Source organism: Bos indicus, chromosome 27, assembly GCF_029378745.1.
Source record: "Bos indicus isolate NIAB-ARS_2022 breed Sahiwal x Tharparkar chromosome 27, NIAB-ARS_B.indTharparkar_mat_pri_1.0, whole genome shotgun sequence".
Taxonomy (NCBI): Eukaryota; Metazoa; Chordata; class Mammalia; order Artiodactyla; family Bovidae; genus Bos; species Bos indicus.
Genome location: NC_091786.1, coordinates 23,462,325 through 23,481,746, shown reverse-complemented (window position 1 = coordinate 23,481,746; position 19,422 = coordinate 23,462,325). Strand labels below are relative to the sequence as shown.

The window sequence follows — 19,422 nt, the reverse complement described above, 5'->3', positions numbered from 1 at the left end:
CCCCACTCCAGTACTCTTGTCTGGAAAATCCCATGGATGGAGGAGCCTGGTAGGCTGTAGTCCATGGGGTCGCTAAGACTCGGACATGACTGAGCGACTTCACTTTCACTTTTCACTTTCATGCATTGGAGGAGGAAATGGCAACCCACTCCAGTGTTCTTGCCTGGAGAATCCCAGGGACGGCGGGGCCTGGTGGGCTGCTGTCTTGGGGTCGCACAGAGTTGGACATGACTGAAGCGACTTAGCAGCAGCTGCAGCAGCAGAGGAGAATAAGGTTTCCCTGATGGCTCAGTGGTAAAGAACCCATTTGCCAATGCAGGAGATGCAGGTTTGATTCTTAGGTCGAGAAGATCCCCTGGAGAAGGAAATGCCAGTCCACTCCAGTGTTCGTGCCTGGGAAATCCCATGGACGCAGGAACCTGGCAGGGAATAGTCCGTGGGGTTCCAAAAGAGTTGGACACAACTTAGCAACTGAACAACAGCAACAACAGAGGAGAATAAGCCAGCAAAGGAGACTGAGGAGGAGTCATCCTAGAAGAATAAAGGAAAACAGTAAAGTGTAGTATCAGAGAGCAGAGAAAGAGAAGATTTCAAGAAGGATGGGCTGTCAAAACATGCCAACCCAACAGAGTTCACAGGAGATGGTTTAGTCACATATTGGCCTCTTGGCCTTAACAGCAGTCACTTCACTCTTAGAATCTGGGCAGACTGACAAAGCAGATTGAGGAATAAATGTAAGCTAAGGACATGAGGAATATGGGTATAGACTTTTTTTTTTTTTAACTTGAAAAGCTCCTTTATTTTTAGTACAGTTAAAAATATCAGAAAGCATAAAGGGCTGATCTAGTGCCCCCTTGCATTTTGTTGTCCAAATCATGATTAACAACAGTCCAATTATGAATGCTGCTTATTTCTGAAATTCTGAGTAATTTCTTACATTCTGAGTAAATGTCACCAGTTTTCTAGATGACTTACAAATTGTTACTAATCTTATTTTCAAAGGAAGTGGTATGTAGACTCCATGAAGTTTAGCTGTGGAAGGAGAACGGAGGAGATAATTTTTGTACATGTCTTTACACCTAACCTATAATAATCAAAAACCTATAATAATCAAAAACTTGTAAAAATCAGCAAAAAATAGCTTTTGTATCATATTTCAACTCTTTAGTACTAGTCTTTGCCTTGGAGAAGGCAATGGCACCCCACTCCAGTACTCTTGCCTGGAAAATCCCATGGACGGAGGGGCCTGGTGGGCTGCAGGCCATGGGGTCGCTAGGAGTCCGACACCACTGAGCAACTTCACTTTCACTTTTCACTCTCATGCATTGGAGAAGGAAATGGCAACCCACTCCAGTGTTCTTGCCTGGAGAATCCCAGGGACGGGGGAGCCTGGTGGGCTGCCGTCTGTGGGGTCGCACAGAGTCGGATACGACTGAAGTGACTTAGCAGCAGCAGCAGCAGTCTTTGCCTTTAGACCTTCATTTATGTATAAACATGCTCCTTTTTTTCTATAAAATTTATTGTATTTCTATTAGTCATTCCTAGATAAAATGGGAAAAGAAATCATAGTAACTTTTTATTTGAAATCCACACTATGTCATGCTTTATCTTTGCCATATTAGTATAAAAAATTCTGAATTATTTTCCCATTAAGGGTCATAATTCATCCCTTCAGTCAATTAGGCCTTCCAATCCATGCACAAGAGATTTTAAATTTTGTTTAGGTCTTTAATTTTGAAACAAGTGTTTCATGTTTTGTGCATACGAGTTGTGTGCTTCCTTTATTCCTAAGTATTTTACTCCATTGTTTGCTATAGTAAATGGATTTTTTTTTCAATTCATTTTCTTTTTGGATGTTCATTGCTAGTGTGTAGAAATACAACAGATTTTTGCCTGTTGATTTCATATCTTGAAACTGCTGAATTTATTGATTTGCACTGACAGTTTTTAAGAAAATGGATTCTTTAGGATTTTAGAGCTAGAAGATTTTGTCATTTGTAAACAGAGATAATTTTACTTCTTTCTTTTGATTTGGACACTTTTTTTTTCTTGCCTAATTGCCCTGGCTCTAATTTCCAGTACTGTAATGAATAGAAGTAGTGAAGTGAATACTCTTGTCTTATTTCCGATCTTAGGGGAAGAGCTTTCAGTTTTTAACCATTGAGTATGTTTGTGGGTTTTTCATAAATGGCCTTTTTCATTTGGAGTAAGTTCCTTTCTATTCTTAGTTTGTTGAATGTTTTTGTATCATAAAGGGGTATTTCATCAGTTGAGATGATCATGTAGTTTGATGTACTCCTTAACCCATTGTCATGCCTCACCTTCTTTGCACTCAGCCCATAACCTTGAAACACTGACTAATCAGAATTAGATGTTGTAGTCTGTATGCTAAAGCACTAATATAAATTTATAACACTTGTGTCTTCATAATCTTTTCTTTCTTCCTTGATTTGAACAACTGGAGGGTGGAGGTTCCATCTTATACACTTTCCATGGGACTTAGCACAATGCCTGACACAGGATGGTGCTCAAGAAAAGTTTCAATGATGGAAAAATAAGTGCATCCAAATAATGAGATTTAATATGTCTTTTGCATCAGAACAAGAAAATAATCTGCTAGTGTTTTGCCTTTGTGTGGCTATTTTCTATAATTGTTCTCTTTCTCTCCATGGCTTGGATTCCTTTTTATCATGTACATTCATACTTTCTCTCAGTGGCAAATTAGTGGAACACTTTTTGATATCTTTCCATATGCAGCCAATTAATACAGTATTCATTTAGAAGAATATAAAAATATCTCTCTGGAATTCATGTTTTCAGATAGAAAAACATTTATGTGACTTGTTAACTTCAAAGATAATTCATGACTTTTTGCAGTTTTGAAATGAGGTAGAAATTCTTGATGCTCAAACTCGAAAAATAGTTTTTAATTCTTCTGAACAAATTCAAAAGGAATGAATATCCTTTCTCCAAACCCTTTATAGCGGCACCCAAGAGATTCCAGTAAGTCTGGAAAGGAAAATCTATCAGATCAGATGCTAAGAAACCACATATTTCCCCAATGCACTAAAAATGTATCTGGCAACTTGGTACAGGATTAAATAAATGCAGCATATGTAACTGTAATATAGACAATCTATAAATATGCATCCATGTAGTTTATGTTTTTTATCTAGATTTTTAATGAAAACAAATTCTGCACTGAGAAACAAATCTATGCATTTAACGAGTATTAGAAAAACAAAATCCTTAGAACAGAAGTAAGTGATGTGCCAGATTGAGAGAAAAGAAAGTTCAGTCCTGAACCTCTGAGTCATTCAAATTCCAGTCTCAGAACTGTTTAGGAATGTTTGGGACACCCAGCTCAGAATACCTCCAGTTTTAAACATGTTAGTTTATTTCATGATGAAGCCTAATATAGTAACATAGTTGTTTCTGCAGCAACATAGTTAAACAGGCTGCAAAGAAAATAAGAATTGTGGTTCTACATGGGTGTGGGTTCTCCTTCAATTTTTTTTTGGAATTGACAGATGAAAAGTACATACACAAATAGTTAATCTGAGACAGAAAAGGAAAAGACAACTGAATTCTCAGTTGACAATGCCCTCTGCAATAGAGAATTTCAAATTCTCCAATTTTCTGTAAACTCAAATTACAATGGATATTACAAAATTCTATCAGAGTGGCTCCAATAATCCCAGAGCCTAGTCTTGATGAGCCCACTGTTGAGGTATTAATTGGGGTTTAGGAGAAAGTATGTTATGGTCATTCCATCCTAAATTTGCTTTGAATGTCAAGACTGATGACCCCACGTGAAGTCTGAGAAGGTCTGAAAAGGTCTATCGCTCACATATTGAAAGTTGCTTCTGAGGGACACAGGGCAAACTCCCAAGCTGATCTAAAAATGACTGGAGAGAGAGGAAAGATACTGATTTGGATTTTACTGTGATCAGGGAGTGGGGCTCAGGTGAGGATTCACACCTGTGGACTGGGCTTACATGGTCTGAACTTCCTGCCAGTACCAAAGGGAGCCCCTGGGATTTTATCAGCTAGTGCGAAGGTGGAGTGGGAATGAAAGGTGGGCGTGCACGTTTTTGACTGTCAAACATCAAAAATGGAATCAGACTCTTTATTACCAGTCATCCTTAATGTTTGACTGTTGATAAAAGATGTCCTATTTCATTTAATTAAAATTTATCTTTCTTGAGTATGCTTGAGTAAGAGAACTCTATGAGGCTTGTAGCCTGAGACAGACAGGGGTGGGGAAAGTTCCATTGAATACCTTGTTCAAGAGCTCAGCATTGTGTATTTTTAGAACTGAAATGGTCACCCTTAACATCTGGCATCTCAATGTGGATAAAGTGAGGCCTGTATTGTGGCTTTAATATGTCACCTTGATTTATATTTTGGGTATCTGTGAGGCAGGAGACTCCCATAGTTATTTTCCCCAAGGAGGGAAAACTTGGATAAATAATTGCTGTGGTTAACACTGGTGGAACTAGGTGGCTAGAACACTGCAATGGCCTGAGAGTCTATAAGCAAACACGGATGCAGGCAGTTGTTGGGCAGAGTAAAGCTGTTGACTACATGAAATCCAGCTAATTTTGCTGATCCTTGAAGCCCATCCTTTGTCAAGGATGTCTGGATTAGGGAATTCAAAGTAGCAGCTCTCCGGAAAGCTCTATAACATGCAGTTTTGTCCATAAAGTGTACAAACTCCTACTCCTTTCACTCATTTGACTCCAAGGAGTCAAATGCCAAGGGCACAGAGAGAAGTTAACTCTCAACTGGCAAGGGTCTGAGGTCAGAGGAGGCCACCCTTTTTCCTACAGGTGGGGTACTCCAGAGGACCCCAACTTAGGTCCAGGCTGCAGCTAACACTTCTGCTTAGCAAGGAGGTCTCAATGGCTAGGCTGAGTTCATAGAAGGCTGCCCCACAGAAAGTAATGGAGCTGCAGAGGCTCGGGGACTGCGAGAGTGGATATGTATTTCTAGGGGACCAATAGGCAGTCTCCAGTAGCCACTCTAGTGGTATATAGTATGAGGCTCAGGAGGGCAGTTTCTCAAACCAGAAATCCACAAGCAACTTACAGTCATCACGGGTGGTGCAGAGGTTTCAGGAGCTATGAGAGGCCTTTGCTCCAGCTTCTGCAGTGAATGGTTCTCTGGGGGCAGGGAATGGGAACTAAGGGGAGAGCCTGCTGGACTGCCTCTCAGAAATTCCAGAGTCCTTTGTTGGAGGGGAGCGCCAATTCAAGATGGGACAAATTGTGAACAACAGCGTAAAAAAGCTTAATAAAACTTGTAAATGAAGAATATGTTGCCTCCAGATCCCCCAAAGGCCTAAAAGATACTGGGCTTGTTTAACATTGTGAGTGCAGAGAAGGTCAACTGCTGCTTCTTGACAGAGATGCCAGGGTCCTCAGGTTACCAAATACTTTCAGAAATTTCACCAGGGTTGTAGGGCTTTGTACTAAATGCAGGAATACCCTCCCACCCCAACCACCCCCATTTCTGAGCTCCCCTCCTCTCCCATGTGGCTCAGATGGTAAAGAGTCTGCCTGGGTTAGGAAGATCCCTTGGAGAAGGGAATGGCAACCCACTCCAGTATCCTTGCCTGGAGAATTCCAAGGACAGAGGAGCCTGGCAGGTTACAGTCCATGGGGTTGCAAAGAGTTGGACATGACTGAGTGATTAACACTCTCACTTTATTCTTCCTCATCTTCTCTCTCTCTTTTTTTTTTTTTCAGTTTTATCTTCCTACCTAAAAAGAGTTTTATTGTATTTCATGCAACTTAAAGTATCCACATCAAAGTCACCTAGAAAACATTTTTAATGCATTAAAAAATAAAATAAAAACTTGTGTGTATGTCTGTGTATGAAGGAGGTAGAGCAGATGGAAAAAAAATTCTAGTCTCACAGGGTCCCTGGGAGAGAAAGTTTCGGAAAATAACACCCTATCCACTCTCTCTGGAGAATAACTTCATCTATCATACAAGAGACTATTTCTATAACCCGTGGGAGTAATCACACAGAGCTCTAGGTCAACAGATTTTCCAAAAGTCAGGATGTGGCAATGCACACCCCAGAGAGATTTTCTCTCACAATGAAGTAAGTGTTGAGGAAAAAAAAATTCTGCAACCACTCTTCAAGACAACATCATAAATGTGATATTTAATATTTTCATTTCACAGTATTGGCCACACCGATAAAGTAATTACATATTTAGCCATATGTTGATTCTTTAGGGGAAAAGGAAGTAAGGCTGTGAGCAAGAATCTGTGCTATGCCCTCGCTTAGTTTCTGGTGGTTTGCTGACCATTTTTGATGCTCTTTAGCCTGTAGACACATCACCCCAGTCTTTGCCTTCATGCTCACACTACGTTCACCATGTATGTATATCTGTGTCCAAAATCTCCTTCTACGAAGGACACCGGTCGTTAGTATTTGGGCTCACTCCAATGACCTCACCTGATCACCTCTTTAAAGATTCTCCAAGTAAAGTCACTTTCTGAGAGAATATGAGTTAGAACTTCAACATGTGCATTTGGAGAGAAACATACTCTAGCTATAACAGACAGAACACTAAAGCAAAAGAATGAAACGCCCAGAATTTCATCTCAGTGAACCTATTCTAGAATCTTAATTAAAGAGAGATGCTCAAGGTAACAATTTTCAACCATGGCTGCACGTTAGAATTATCTGAGAAGCTTTCAAAATATACCCATGCCTGGGCCCTCCTTCTGTATATTCTTATTTAAATGTTGCTGAGTGGAGATCTGGCAGTATTTTCATAAAATTTCCTAAGAGTATAATATACAGCTGCGTTTAGAGCAACTGTTTTGGGATGATAAAGCTTGAAGCAGGAAGACCAATTTGAAGGCTGTTTTGTTCATCAAGGAAAGAGATAACAAGGCTCTGAAACATGGCATCAGCACTGGAAAAGAGGAAGAAATAGATGTTTTGTAGAAACAGAAAGTAAATCAGCAGGACTTGATGACTCATTGAATTGGAGGGATCAAACCAGTCCATCCGAAAGGAAGTCAGTCTTGAATATTCATTGGAAGGACTGATGCAGAAGCTGAAACTCCAATACTTTGGCCACTTGATGCCAAGAGCTGACTCATTAGAAAAGACCCTGATGCTGAGAAAGATTGAAGGCAGGAGAAGGGGGAGACAGAGGATGAGATGGTTGGATGGCATCACCCACTCGATGGACATGAGTTTGAGCAAGCTCCAGGAGTTGGTGATGGACAGGGAAGCCTGACATGCTGTAGTCCATGGGGTCTCAAAAGAGTCGGACACGACTGAGTGACTGAATTGAACTGAACTGAACTGGAGGGGACAGGTGCAGTAGGGAAGAGCAAAAGGTGACAGGTTAGTTCCCGTCAGGTGTATGCTGGTGTTGTCAGAAGATGTTATAAATTAAAGTTTGTTTTCTTTGGAGAAAGCATGATAATTGAATTGAGGTCTTTTTTAGCAGTTAACTTGCTCTTTTTGAGATCACTGTAGATTGACATGAAGTTCTAAGAAATAATACAAAAAAAAATCCCATATACCATTCACACAGTTTCTTTCTAGGGTAACAGCTTGCAAAGCTATAGTCCAACATCACAGCAAGATGTTGACACTGATGCAGTCGAGATACAGAACAATTCCATCAAACTGGGATATAATGAGCTTGAGGTGCCTATGGATAGTGATTACATGAGATTTGTTAAGGTGGCATGGTATAAGAAGTGCTCTTATCTGGTACTGATCACTCTAAAAGTACCAGAAATCTGCCAAAACTAAGATCAACCTACTTCAGTACCTCAAAGTAATAATATAGAATAAGGATTTTTTTTAAAACTTTGGATTTACATAATGAATATCTAGCAGTGACTTGGGAGTACACATAGGCAACCACTTCACCTATAGAACAAGATCTACTTGGGGAAATTCTTTAAACACAGCCATGCATGCACATCCAGAGATGTGTGCACACATACTCCACAAGCATGTTTACACACAGGTGCAACTTCTATTAGAAGACACACAATTTTGTGAGTGACCACTTAGACAAACTCATATTCGAAGAGAGTGACGATTCTGCCTTTTAAAGGGTGTACTTTCATTTTAACTGCAGCAAAAAAAAAAAAAAAAAAAAGATTAAAAACAGCTGGAACATGTGTCTATTTTCACCTCCTCCATCTGCTGGAACTTTGTTTTTGGATATCACAGACATTTTCCAAACAAAACTCTGCTGAGCAAAATGATAAATGTGGAAGGGACATGTATGATTCCCTTTTTCTTTGAAGAGCTTTATAGAATAAAAAGTACTGGTGTGCTTTTCAAACATAAAACTAAAACTTTAAACATCGCAAATACAGTTTTCAGTGGGTGATATGACATTAATTTACATTTGAAATTGGGTGGTGTTGTCAACTTGAATGCTGGGTCTCTAACCAGTATTTATCTGGGAAGTAAAAATGAAGTCTTTTATTATATGTTGATATTTAGAAAACTGAAACAGTGTGCTAACCAGTCTTTCAAGTTTCTGTCAGTACTTTATCTTTTCCCTTTAATCTCCCCTCCAGAATTACTATTGCTAGGCCTTTGTCATGTCATGCTCCAATTACTATAATAATTTTCTCTCTTTCACTGAAGGCAGTATGCTTTTATACTAATACACCCTAAATAATAACTCAAAATTAATCTCTTAAAAACACTTTGGGTAACATCACTTCCACTGGGTATAGACTAAAATCACAAATCCTTGGCTTTTATTTTGTATGTCCTACTTCACTTTTCAGCAGGTATTGAGGCCTAGGTTTTAAAAAGTCTTTGGTTCAAATTCTAGTTCTTCCAACTACAAGCACGTTTTGCAAAGAGTCCATTGTCCTAACCGAACTGATGCGTTTTGAGGGTGTGAAATAATGGCAGATCCAACAGATGGAAAATTGAAAAACAGAAAAAGATTGCAGATAATAAAATGAATCAGCCTTGGTGACAAATTGATTGAAAAAGGGAAAATGGTATCAAGCATGATGTTTTCCTTAAGCTATAGTTTGTATTACCTAAGAGAGAGTCCAGGAAAGACAGGTTTGGCAGAATGAGGAGGAAATCATTATTTTGAATTTGGTGTATGACAACTAAGTGAATATATTTACTCCACAGCAGCTAAGAGCCAGAGAAAGAGAGGCAAAGATAAAAATTTTGGAGGCAGCAGAAAATTACAATCACCCTGTTCATCCAACACAAGACCATTAAATATAAATTCACTCCACTACAGAAAAAATACAGCCTAAGTGTATTGTGTATTTAAAACCCCCAATTTTACTGGATAATAATGCAATAAAATTAAAGTGTATTCCATAAAAATGACAGAGTATTAAACGAAAGTTCAAATAAAAATCTTGGTACCATTTACCTTGAACTTTTGGCTCAATATAAGATGATTCAGAAATTATGGCTACTTTACTATCTCAGCAGCTGTTTTCACAAAGACTAAAGATACAGACTTGGAATTCATGGTTAAGTGATATTTATTAGACTAGGAGAAGTATGGGGGCTGGGAGAGGTCATGGCTACCCTTTTGTTCCACATTTAGGGAAATTCCTTTATTCCGTGACCAAGCATACAGTTTCAAGATAACAGAGAAAGGAGAGGATCACCTGGCTAACAAGCTAGATCACCCCAGGGCAGTTGACCAGGTGACAGATGGAGTCAGATTGCCCTCACATTCCTATACGAGAAGATATTTTTCACAGTTCTGGACCATATCCACTCAACATAAAACAGAATCTGATAACAATTATGAGTTGCTAGTGCACAGTGAGAAGTCAAATACCAAAGCCAGTCCTTGCCAAGTTTTTCTTTGTATTTTAACCACATGATCCATATTCTTGATTACACTATCCTTCATCTGTCTAAACAAAAGGCTGTTGTTAGTTTACGAAACTTAACCATTCTTAGCCCAGACAAGCTTCTTTAAATTTACAACAAATGGAGGTTTTTGGAGTTCATGTAATTACAGAAAAAGCTAATGGAAAAACAAAAAAGCAAAATCAAATCTTTGTAAGACTATTTGGGAAGGTCTAAAGGAACAACATTTGCTGTTGCAATAGTCAAGGGCAATGACTTTCCATTTCTGCTGGGAAAATTTTAGCAGATCTTCCCCTGTTGGGTAGATGACAGGTGCAATCACATTCAGGTGTTTGTGACTTCTGTTGAGTTGATTTTCTGCTGTTCAGAAGCTCAGCTATTGGTTCACTGAGAAGCATTTTAAATTTGCATTTATCTTATTTTAGTGACCTTGAGAATCTTTTTTCATGTTGATCAGCTACTTCCGTGTTTCTTATCTTATGGCTTATTCTTTGTCTCTTTCCTACCCAGTTCTATATGAAATGTTCTTTTTTTTTTTTTTTTTTCCTCACAGATAAAAGGAGAGAGTGGATTATTGGTGATAAATAAATTTTGACTTGGACAAGTGAGATGGATGGTGGTGAAATACACTAACGTGAAGACAACTGAGGGAAGATTAGATTTATGAAGCAGGGAGAGAAAGCCAAGATTCCCTTTGACCTTGTGAAGTGTAGTGAGTGAACCTTTTCCATATTGTGGGAATTTAAAATCAGCAGTTGGAAATAAATACCTGGAGTTGGTGGGTAGAGTGCTCCTGCTCAGTCGCTCAGTCGTGTCTGACTCTTTCGTGACGCCAAGGACTGGAGCCCGCCAGGCTCCTCTGTCCACAGGATTTTCCAGGCAAGAATACTGGAGTGATTTACCATTTCCTACTCCAGGGGATCTTCCCGACCCAGCAATCGAACCTGCGTCTTCTGCATCTCCTGCATTGGCAGGTGGATTCTTTACCACTGCGCCACCTGGGAAGCCCCTAGAGATCAGATATTTCTTCATTGGTATATGGGCTTTAGAGGCTTAGAATTGGGTGAGGTCACCTAGGGAGCACCTGCTTATAAAGAAACATGCCAAGAAGGATGATGTCCCTGGGCAACCCAGCAGTCAGAAACCAGGGAAAGAGGATCAAGCAAGTCGAATGAAAAACAGTAGCTACATTGGGGCAAAAGATCTTATATTTATTGACTTTTTGAAATGACTTTAGAAGTTTTAAATTCAACTGTTCTGCCCATGACCCCTATTTTTTCTATTAGGATATTTGTGAATTATTGTTGAACTTTTTTCATGCACCAAAGACATGGACTCTTTGTTATATATAACAAAATGCTTAAATTCCATGCACCCCATTTGTCTTTAATTTCATTTATCTTTTGATATCTCTGCTTTTTGTAGCCAAATCAATTGATTTTTTAGTGTACAAGATAATGCATTGCTTTTTTTTTTCTCGTCCAACCCAAATTTACTAAACATGGACCAATATATTTCTTTCAGTTTTTATGAACTCTTAAAAAAAAAAAAATCTCACTCTCTAATTCATCTGGAATGTATTTTGATAACTGAGCAGACATTTCTTGAAACTTTGGAGTGAACCTTGGGTAGTCAATCTTGCTGCCAAGGTTCTTCCCACTGAGAGGGTTTCCCTCAGTATCCTGAGTCCTAACTCTGCTGCTGCTGCTGCTAAGTCGCTTCAGTCGTGTCCGACTCTGTGCGACCCCATAGACGGCAGCCCACCAGGCTCCCCCGTCCCTGGGATTCTCCAGGCAAGAACACTGGAGTGGGTTGCCATTTCCTTCTCCAATGCGTGAAAGTGAAAAGTGAAAGTGAAGTCGCTAAGCTGTGTCCGACTCTTCGCGACCCCATGGATTGCAGCCTACCAGGCTCCTCCGTCCATAGGATTTTCCAGGCAAGAGTACTGGAGTAGTTCTAACCCTAAGTAGGGCACTAAGAGCAGAGCTCAGCAGAAGACCTTACTCCCTGAGCCAACAAGTTCATTTTGGTACATATCTGTGAGCCTTACTACTTTTTAGTGACTAAGCAATGATTAATCTCTGTTAAACAAGTTTGGTCATGTTAGCTTTCCAACTATTCTATTTGAATCTGTTGCCTTGTAATTAATCCCAGAAATCTTATTGAGTCATGCTCTTTAAACAGGGTCCCACCCTTATGTCCTCCTCCCTTTTTTTCCTCCAAATATTCCAAGTTTGAGTGCTATTTCCTTTTTATTTCTTTTTAAGGGATTTAGCTTCAGTGTAGGAATAAGATATTACGATCTAAGGTAGCACGGCTGTTCACATTTCTTCTGACTCTGTACTGCAGTATTTCCCACTGCACCTCACCCAATTAGTGTCCCAGCTGCAAGGAATTTTTAATAAGCACTATCATCAGTCTTGTTAGCAACAGGCCAAGAGGAGGTGTTTTGGAGAGGGAGTCTGGCATCTCTATTTCCATTGCCTCCATCCCTCGGGGTTACTTTTTTTTTTTTTTTTATCATCACACCTACTTTAGGAATATCAGAGAATTTAACTGCCTCAATTCAACTGGGAACATGTGGCAGCCATGAGTTCTATTCATCAGATATTGCCAGGTCTTCTTCTGGGTCCATGTGGAATTCTTTGCTCCCCTAAAACTAAGTGTTTCACCTGAGCTGGTCTGATCAGTGAGATGTTGAGTGGAGGTGATGCGTGTCACTCTGACGGAAGCCCTAAGGGTCAATTCACTGTTCACCAACCTGCCAGTTCTACAGAGTAGCTGTCCTGGCAGCCTGGGTGCTGGACGCCGCCCAGCATGAGACAGCAGCAGCCACAAGTTTTGACTGAGAAACAAACCCGAATTGTTTTAAATCTCTTTCCTTACCAGGTCATTTATTGTTACAATCTAACAGAGTGCCTCCTGACAGATACAGAATTGGTAATTTAAAGTAGGTTGCTAGGACTGGGCTTCCCTGCTGGCTCAGCTGATAAAGAATCTGCCTACAATGCAGGAGACCTGGGTTCAATCCCTGGGTTGAGAAGATCCCCTGGAGAAGAGAAAGCCTACCCACTCCAGTATTCTGGCCTGGAGAATTCTATGAACAGTATGGTCCATGGGGCAGCAAAGAGTTGGATAGGACTGAGCAACTTTCACTTTCACTGGGACTGGCCTGACTGGACAACATTCTGTGAAAGAAGACATTGATACTAGTCACATCCAGAAGTGATATAGTAAAAATTGATTAGGAAATCAGTTGTGCACACCCTGAGGGAAGGCTTTGGTGTGGGCAGACCTTCATCCTTGTGGTTGAGCTTATAACAGGTACCCTACTGTACACCAGGGTGAAACCATCATATTGTGGCAAAGCGCAGGCCAAGCAATTGAGAGAAAATGTTCATGTAAAGATCTTCTCACCATATGAAAATGAAAATGCTAAAATAAACATAAAGCCTAAATATAAGGCCTCCTTGTTTAAACAAAAAACTTCCTGATCTTCTACTTATAGGCCCCTTATTGACCTTGCCTGGGACAGTGTAAGAGCTTTCTGCGTGGCCTAGTTGTATGTGTGTGTGTGTTAATTGCTCACTTGTGTCTGACTCTTTGTGACCCCTTGGACTGTAGCCCGCCAGGCTCCTCTGTCCATGGAATTTTCCAGGCAAGAAATACTGGAGTGGCTTGTCATTTCCTTCTCCAGGGTAATCTTTCTGGCCCAGGGATCAAGCCTGGGTCTCCTGCATTCCAGGCAGATTCTTTACCATCTGAACCACCAGGGAAGGCCACCCATGTGACCTACTTGGGTCTGTGTTTAGTTTAGAGCAGTTTTCTACAGTTGTTGATTCTATAGAAGTTATTTTTATTTTTTAGCAACAAGCTATTTACTTATTCTTTCACTATCTATCCTAACATTTATGCCAGATTCTCCCAAATTACTTCCATTATTTGCCTGCATTCTGAGATATTTCACAAATTTATCATTTTTACATCAGTTCTTCACTTTTCTCTTTGGTATCTGCAGCCCTTGTTTTAATTGTGCAGATATCATTCCTTTTCTCTTAAAGCCAATTTCTTTACTTCTCATGTTGTTGTCTTTTCAAAACAATCTGCTGACCACTTTTAAGACATATACTTGCAATGTAGGGATTGTTGTAGAAAGTTTTCAAGCAAATTAAAAGCGTGTCATGCTACCCCATGGACTGTACAGGCCATGGAATTCTCCAGGCCAGAATACTGGAGTGGGGAGCCTTTCCCTTCTCCAGGGGATCTAACCCAGGTCTCCCGCATTGCAGGCAGATTCCCACCAGGAAGCCCAAGAATACTGGAGTGGGTAGTCTATCCCTTCTCCAGCAGATCTTCTCGACCCAGAGATCGAACCAGGGTCTCCTGCATTGCATGCGGATTCTTACCAGCTGAGCTACCAGGGAAGCCCTCAAAACAATCAGCTGACCACCTTCAAGATAAATACTTGCAATGTACGGATTGTTGCCGAAAGTTTTCAAGCAAGTTGAGTGATAACCTCATTTTGGGTTGTTTTTATTTTAAAGCTTCATACAATGCATGTTTAAGCCAATTTATTTCACCTTCCCTCTCAACCAATCTTATAGACTGTGGAAGCTCCTCTAAGATTTGGCAACTAATTGACTCTCACTCTTTGATTTCTATTTTACTGTGAGTTTCTATAGATTATTGTACAGTTGTCTTTATTCGCTGAGAAAAAAAAAAAGGGATAGTCTGAATCACAGACACCATTTTTCTCTTCAGACATCTAGAGAATCTGACCGGAATGGCTAAAGGTCATTTATGAAGTGTAATCATGACTGTTTTACACAGTCACAAGCATTAAGATCAATGAGAAAGAAAGGATGGAGATGCTTCCTACCCTCCCAAATCAAAGGCACATTTAGTTACTTTCAAATTTTTTGGCTAATAAAAAATCACAAGCATGCTCCTTTTGAATGAGGGTAGTGTTCTAGATGTCAGGTGACAATTCTCCTGACTGTTCTATGATAAGTGTGTTTATTTTCATGAACGTACACTATCAAACCAACATTATGAGTACAACATCTTGGAATAATAAAAAAAAACAATTAGGTAAGCAGAAACAACATATCTTTCAGTATTCAAAAGTCATCTGTGTTTTTGGAATTTTGCCAAAGAGAAATTCATCAAAATAAGATGAGTTCTGAGTAAATATTAAAACTTATTTTTAATCTTGAAGTCTTCAAAGACATTTTACAATCATCAAAGAAGCAATTTAGGAAAAAGAAGTAAGCATGCACCAAATTTGTTGAAGAGCTATGACTCTGAGTTAAAGGAAAAAAACCCGGGTGAAAGATATGCTGGTAACTACTAGAGATACATATTTAAACATAAACATACTCTCAAGTAGAGAAAGATTACTAATTGTGAAAATATGTATCATTAATACAGAGCCAAAAGTTGCCTCTGGTTTATTACACTAATATCTTTAAAAAGATCTTTAAATAGAAAGGCACATTTTTTCCCCTGTAGACCCACAAATGTTAAATCAACCTTAGTAAAATGGTTTCAATAAATTTTGTGGGAAATCTGTGATCATTGCACCTTATGGTGTCGGAGTTTTTGTTTCTAAATATATCACTCAAAAATGATCTAGAAAAATGAGATAGTAAGAAATCCTCTTTTTATAAAGCAACCATTATATATGCATATGTCTTCTAAAACAGGGATCCCTGACCTCCAGGATCTAATTAATGTAAATGTAATGTTCTTGAATCATCCTGAAACCATCCTTCTATCCCCCTGGTCTGTGGAAAACTTGTCTTCCACAAAACCGGTTCCTGGTGCCAAAAATGTTGGAGACCACTATTTTAGAACTATATGTGATGAGCTTAACAAGTCCCTGAATTAGATAGTTTTTAGTGTACCTATACCAAATGGTTTACTTTGGGTATGTTCTTTTGAGATGAAAATGATTTAATTCTGTTTAATCATGGAGAAAGTGAAAAGGATGAATAAATGGATTCCAATAGTGTCACATCTTCATCTTATAGTCATTTACCTGTGGCTGCCTCAGCACAAAAAACATAAGGAATCTCTCAAACGTGGCTTCTGATTTCATGATTGCTTTATCTTCTGGAAGTAGCTGGATGGTGAGATTGGAGACAGTTGGAGGATCGAAGGGTGGCCTTCTTGGCAAAGCCCTCCAGCTCTTTATGGCTCACAAAACCTGGAAGCAACAGCCTTCAGCCTCAAGTGTGTCTTATTTCAGGTTCTGCCACAGAGGATCTGTGGAAATTTCCTAACCCTCTTCACACATTCTGATAATCAGATTTCTAGAGCACTTTCTCTAAATGTACTTGATATCTTTATGGAAAAGCTAGTGCTTGGACTGCTTAGGAAGTTCACCGAAGAGCAGAATCTGGGTGTTCAGGGGTACTTGCATTTTGAATGAGAGCCTATGATCTGAGGAAGGAGGCAGAGAGAGAACAGGGAAGCTCACTGGGTTACATATGGATACATATTTTCCAATGAAGTTTTTACTTTCTTTGTAAATTTTCCAAGGATCCTCAAGGTTTTCCTTCCAAAACCTTGGCTTCACAGAACTGACAATAATCACATGTAACACTTCACATAAACCACAGTTTTGCTAAGAAGTTAGACCTCAGGAAAGCTTTCTTATCAAACACTTGTCATAGGCAAATCCTGAAAAAGGCAATTATTTTAGAATGGTAATTGTTCTATCCTGCTAAATGCCTGTGCACCCAGTGCAGGGGTAGTGGGGTGTAGACCAGCACTCCAAACTGTAAATGATATATACACACTCGCTTATTCTTCAGTGTTCAGTTATTTGAAGGAGAGATTAAAACAGTGGTGCCATCTTGTTCTTCATAAAAAGTCCAACAAGAGCAAGAAAAATTTAGATTTTTTCATCTGACTATGCCCACTTGAACTTTCATTGGCCGGATATCAATAGTATTACTTTTACACTACTGGAGCCAAAAGTTCTTATCACATTTATTGATATTATTTTAACATTCTGAATCAGATTATCCACATTTAATTTGGAAAAAAAATTCAGCTGAAAGATGGATGCATTTCCAGCTTATATCTCAAGCTTTTATTATAGCTGACATTGGACCATTTTCAAACTAGAGAAATGACATAAAAAGTGACTGGGCCATCTGCTTTGCTTCTCCCATGTCTCATGCCAATTAATCATCCAATCTTTGTTGAGACTGCTAATTTTAGCCACTTGAATGAGTTTTAATACCATGTTAAAACTAGTAAAAAAATTTGAACACCATCCGCATTTATCAGGCTATCCTTCTCAGCCTATTGATAAATTTAGATATTTTGCTCTTTTTAGTTAAAATAAGCAAATTTTATTTAATGTATCTACACTAGGATAAAGGTCGTAGTGTGTATGTGTGTGTGCACATGAGTGTGTGTGTGTGATGGAGGATAAAATCATTAATAGAATTACAGTGTACACAAACATAAGAGGCATTGACAAGACTATAGCAAATGATATTATGATATATGAAATGTGTGTATGTATACAGATATATATTTAGTGAAGATATGCTTATTCAAAGTCAACATCATGCTCTCTTGCAGATCACCACTGAAAATATGTTTCATAACTGCATAGAATGACTAAGTTAAAAAAAAACTTGTAGACATATTCTCATCTATTTTTAATTTGAATTACTCTATCCAAGATTTGGAATTACATCATATATAGAATAAGAGAGCCACCAGACAACTAAATTTAGCCCCTTTTGTGAGGAATGTAGACTTGAATAAATTATTGTGAGCTAAGAAAATTTATATTAAAAAAAAAGAAAAGTGTTATCAAGAGTCTAATTACTAGTTTTTCTCTGGCACTAGTAGTTTTCTTTTTTGTCTTAAAAAAAAATCCCTCTAGGTGTCGATTTTCTCATCCAATTGAGAAGCTTATTTTCTAGAGTATTTGTATTAACAGGTGATTTTAAAAATGTTTTTAAATAAATAAATTTATTAATTTAAAAACATTTTTTAAATCTCCTGTTAATTTTGACTGTGCTGGTCTTTGTTGCTGCAGAGGCTTTTCTCTCGTTGTAGAGAGTAAGGGCTACTCTCTAGTTGTGGCCCATGGACTTCTCATTGCAATGGCTTCTATTATTGTTGTGGACCATGAGCTCTAGGGCTCAGATTCAATAGTTGTGGAGCATGGGCTTAGTTTCTCCGAGGCATGTGGGATCTTCCTGGACCAGGGATTGAACCCGTGTCTACCACCTTGGCAGGTGGATTCTTAACCACTAAATCACCAGGGAAACCATGGTGAAATTGTAGTCTGATTTTATTTTCTTTGTAATACCTTTCTGAATTTTTTTGACATTTTAATAATTCGAATTTTACTTAAAAATCTTAACTGTTGGGCTTCCCTGGTGGCTCAGTGGTAAAGAATCCTCCTGCCAGTGCAGGAGACTCCAGTTCAATCCCTGGGTCAGGAAGATCCCTTGGAGGACGCCATGGTGACCCACTCCAGTATTCTGGCCTGGAGAATCTCATGGACAGAGGAGGCTGGTGGGCTACAGTCCATAGGGTTGCAAAGAGTCAGGATTGAAGCAACTTAGCACAAACACACAGTGTTTAGTGCCTGCTGCTGATTCAAGCCCTTTCAGGACTTGCTCTACACTGAGCAGGCTGCGGGGAAATGGGACTGCTGAGCCCAGAGTGGATCTGCTTTGGTCAGTTTCATTATTTACATACCCAACAAATATTTTCTTTGAAGAGTTTCTTGACTGAATAAAATATAAGAGTGACTGCCAAATGCTTCCTAAGATCCCTTTTAGAAATAATCTGCTATTTTCACATTCTTTTATAAGCCTAAAAGTATGATAAAATTTCCCTAGTTATCTTTATTTTGTTTCAGTTTACAAGCTGATATGAACATATTTGCATTTGCATGCACTGGATTTTTCTTTAAATGACTCAATGCTAAATTTATTACCATTGTATTACTTTTATTACTTTGCTTTAATTAATCAGTATTAGATAAGTCAATTTACACAATGGCCTTAGTATATAACAAATCAGCCCGAAGTCAGTTCCCTAGTGTATGCTGTTATGTTAACATTGCCTCATTCCATGAATGAGCTAAAAGTTTGAAAAACAATTAGGAAATATTTTGCCATTTGGAATGTTATCATTGCAAAACTATTATTTCATTTTTCAAATAAGAAAATATGAGATTCTGTATAAAACATAAATGTAAAAGTTATCTACGTCTGTAGTTATACTCTAAAAAATTATAGCCTTCATTGCTTCTATAACTGAACAAGAACTGAAAATAAATTGAACATTTAACTTGAATACAAAAAAATAGGGCAAACAGAAGTAGCAGAAGAAAATTAAATGAAACAGATGAAACCTGAAAATTGTGAATTAGAAAGAAAACAAGTATACTGATTGAAAAAGTCTGCTTCTATGGCAAGAGCAATAATAAAAATACCCTTCTCATGTGTGATTTAGACAAAAGTAAAAATATATATATATGCCATTAGAAATTATAAAGTAGATATACTCACA

General features: G+C 38.7%; 2 protein-coding genes across 4 annotated transcripts in view; one reads left to right on the top strand and one right to left on the bottom strand.

The window, feature by feature from the left end:
- C27H8orf48 (chromosome 27 C8orf48 homolog) overlaps positions 1–19,422 on the top strand; it is a 40,697-nt gene that overhangs the window by 3,665 nt on the left and 17,610 nt on the right. Inside the window, exon 2 of one of the 3 annotated variants that reach the window (XR_011564468.1) lies at positions 10,421–10,579. The exons of 1 other annotated variant lie outside the window; for it this stretch is intronic. Coding sequence is in view for 1 of the 2 variants with exons in the window: in XM_070781611.1 (XP_070637712.1) it covers positions 10,421–10,424 (4 nt within the window). In the remaining variant the exon portion in view is untranslated. Of the gene's footprint in view, positions 1–10,420; positions 17,829–19,422 lie in introns of those variants that run through there. One more of the 3 variants, XM_070781611.1, reaches the window with a different exon arrangement.
- Positions 1–19,422, bottom strand: part of DLC1 (DLC1 Rho GTPase activating protein) — a 522,352-nt gene that overhangs the window by 498,863 nt on the left and 4,067 nt on the right. The window lies entirely within an intron of this gene.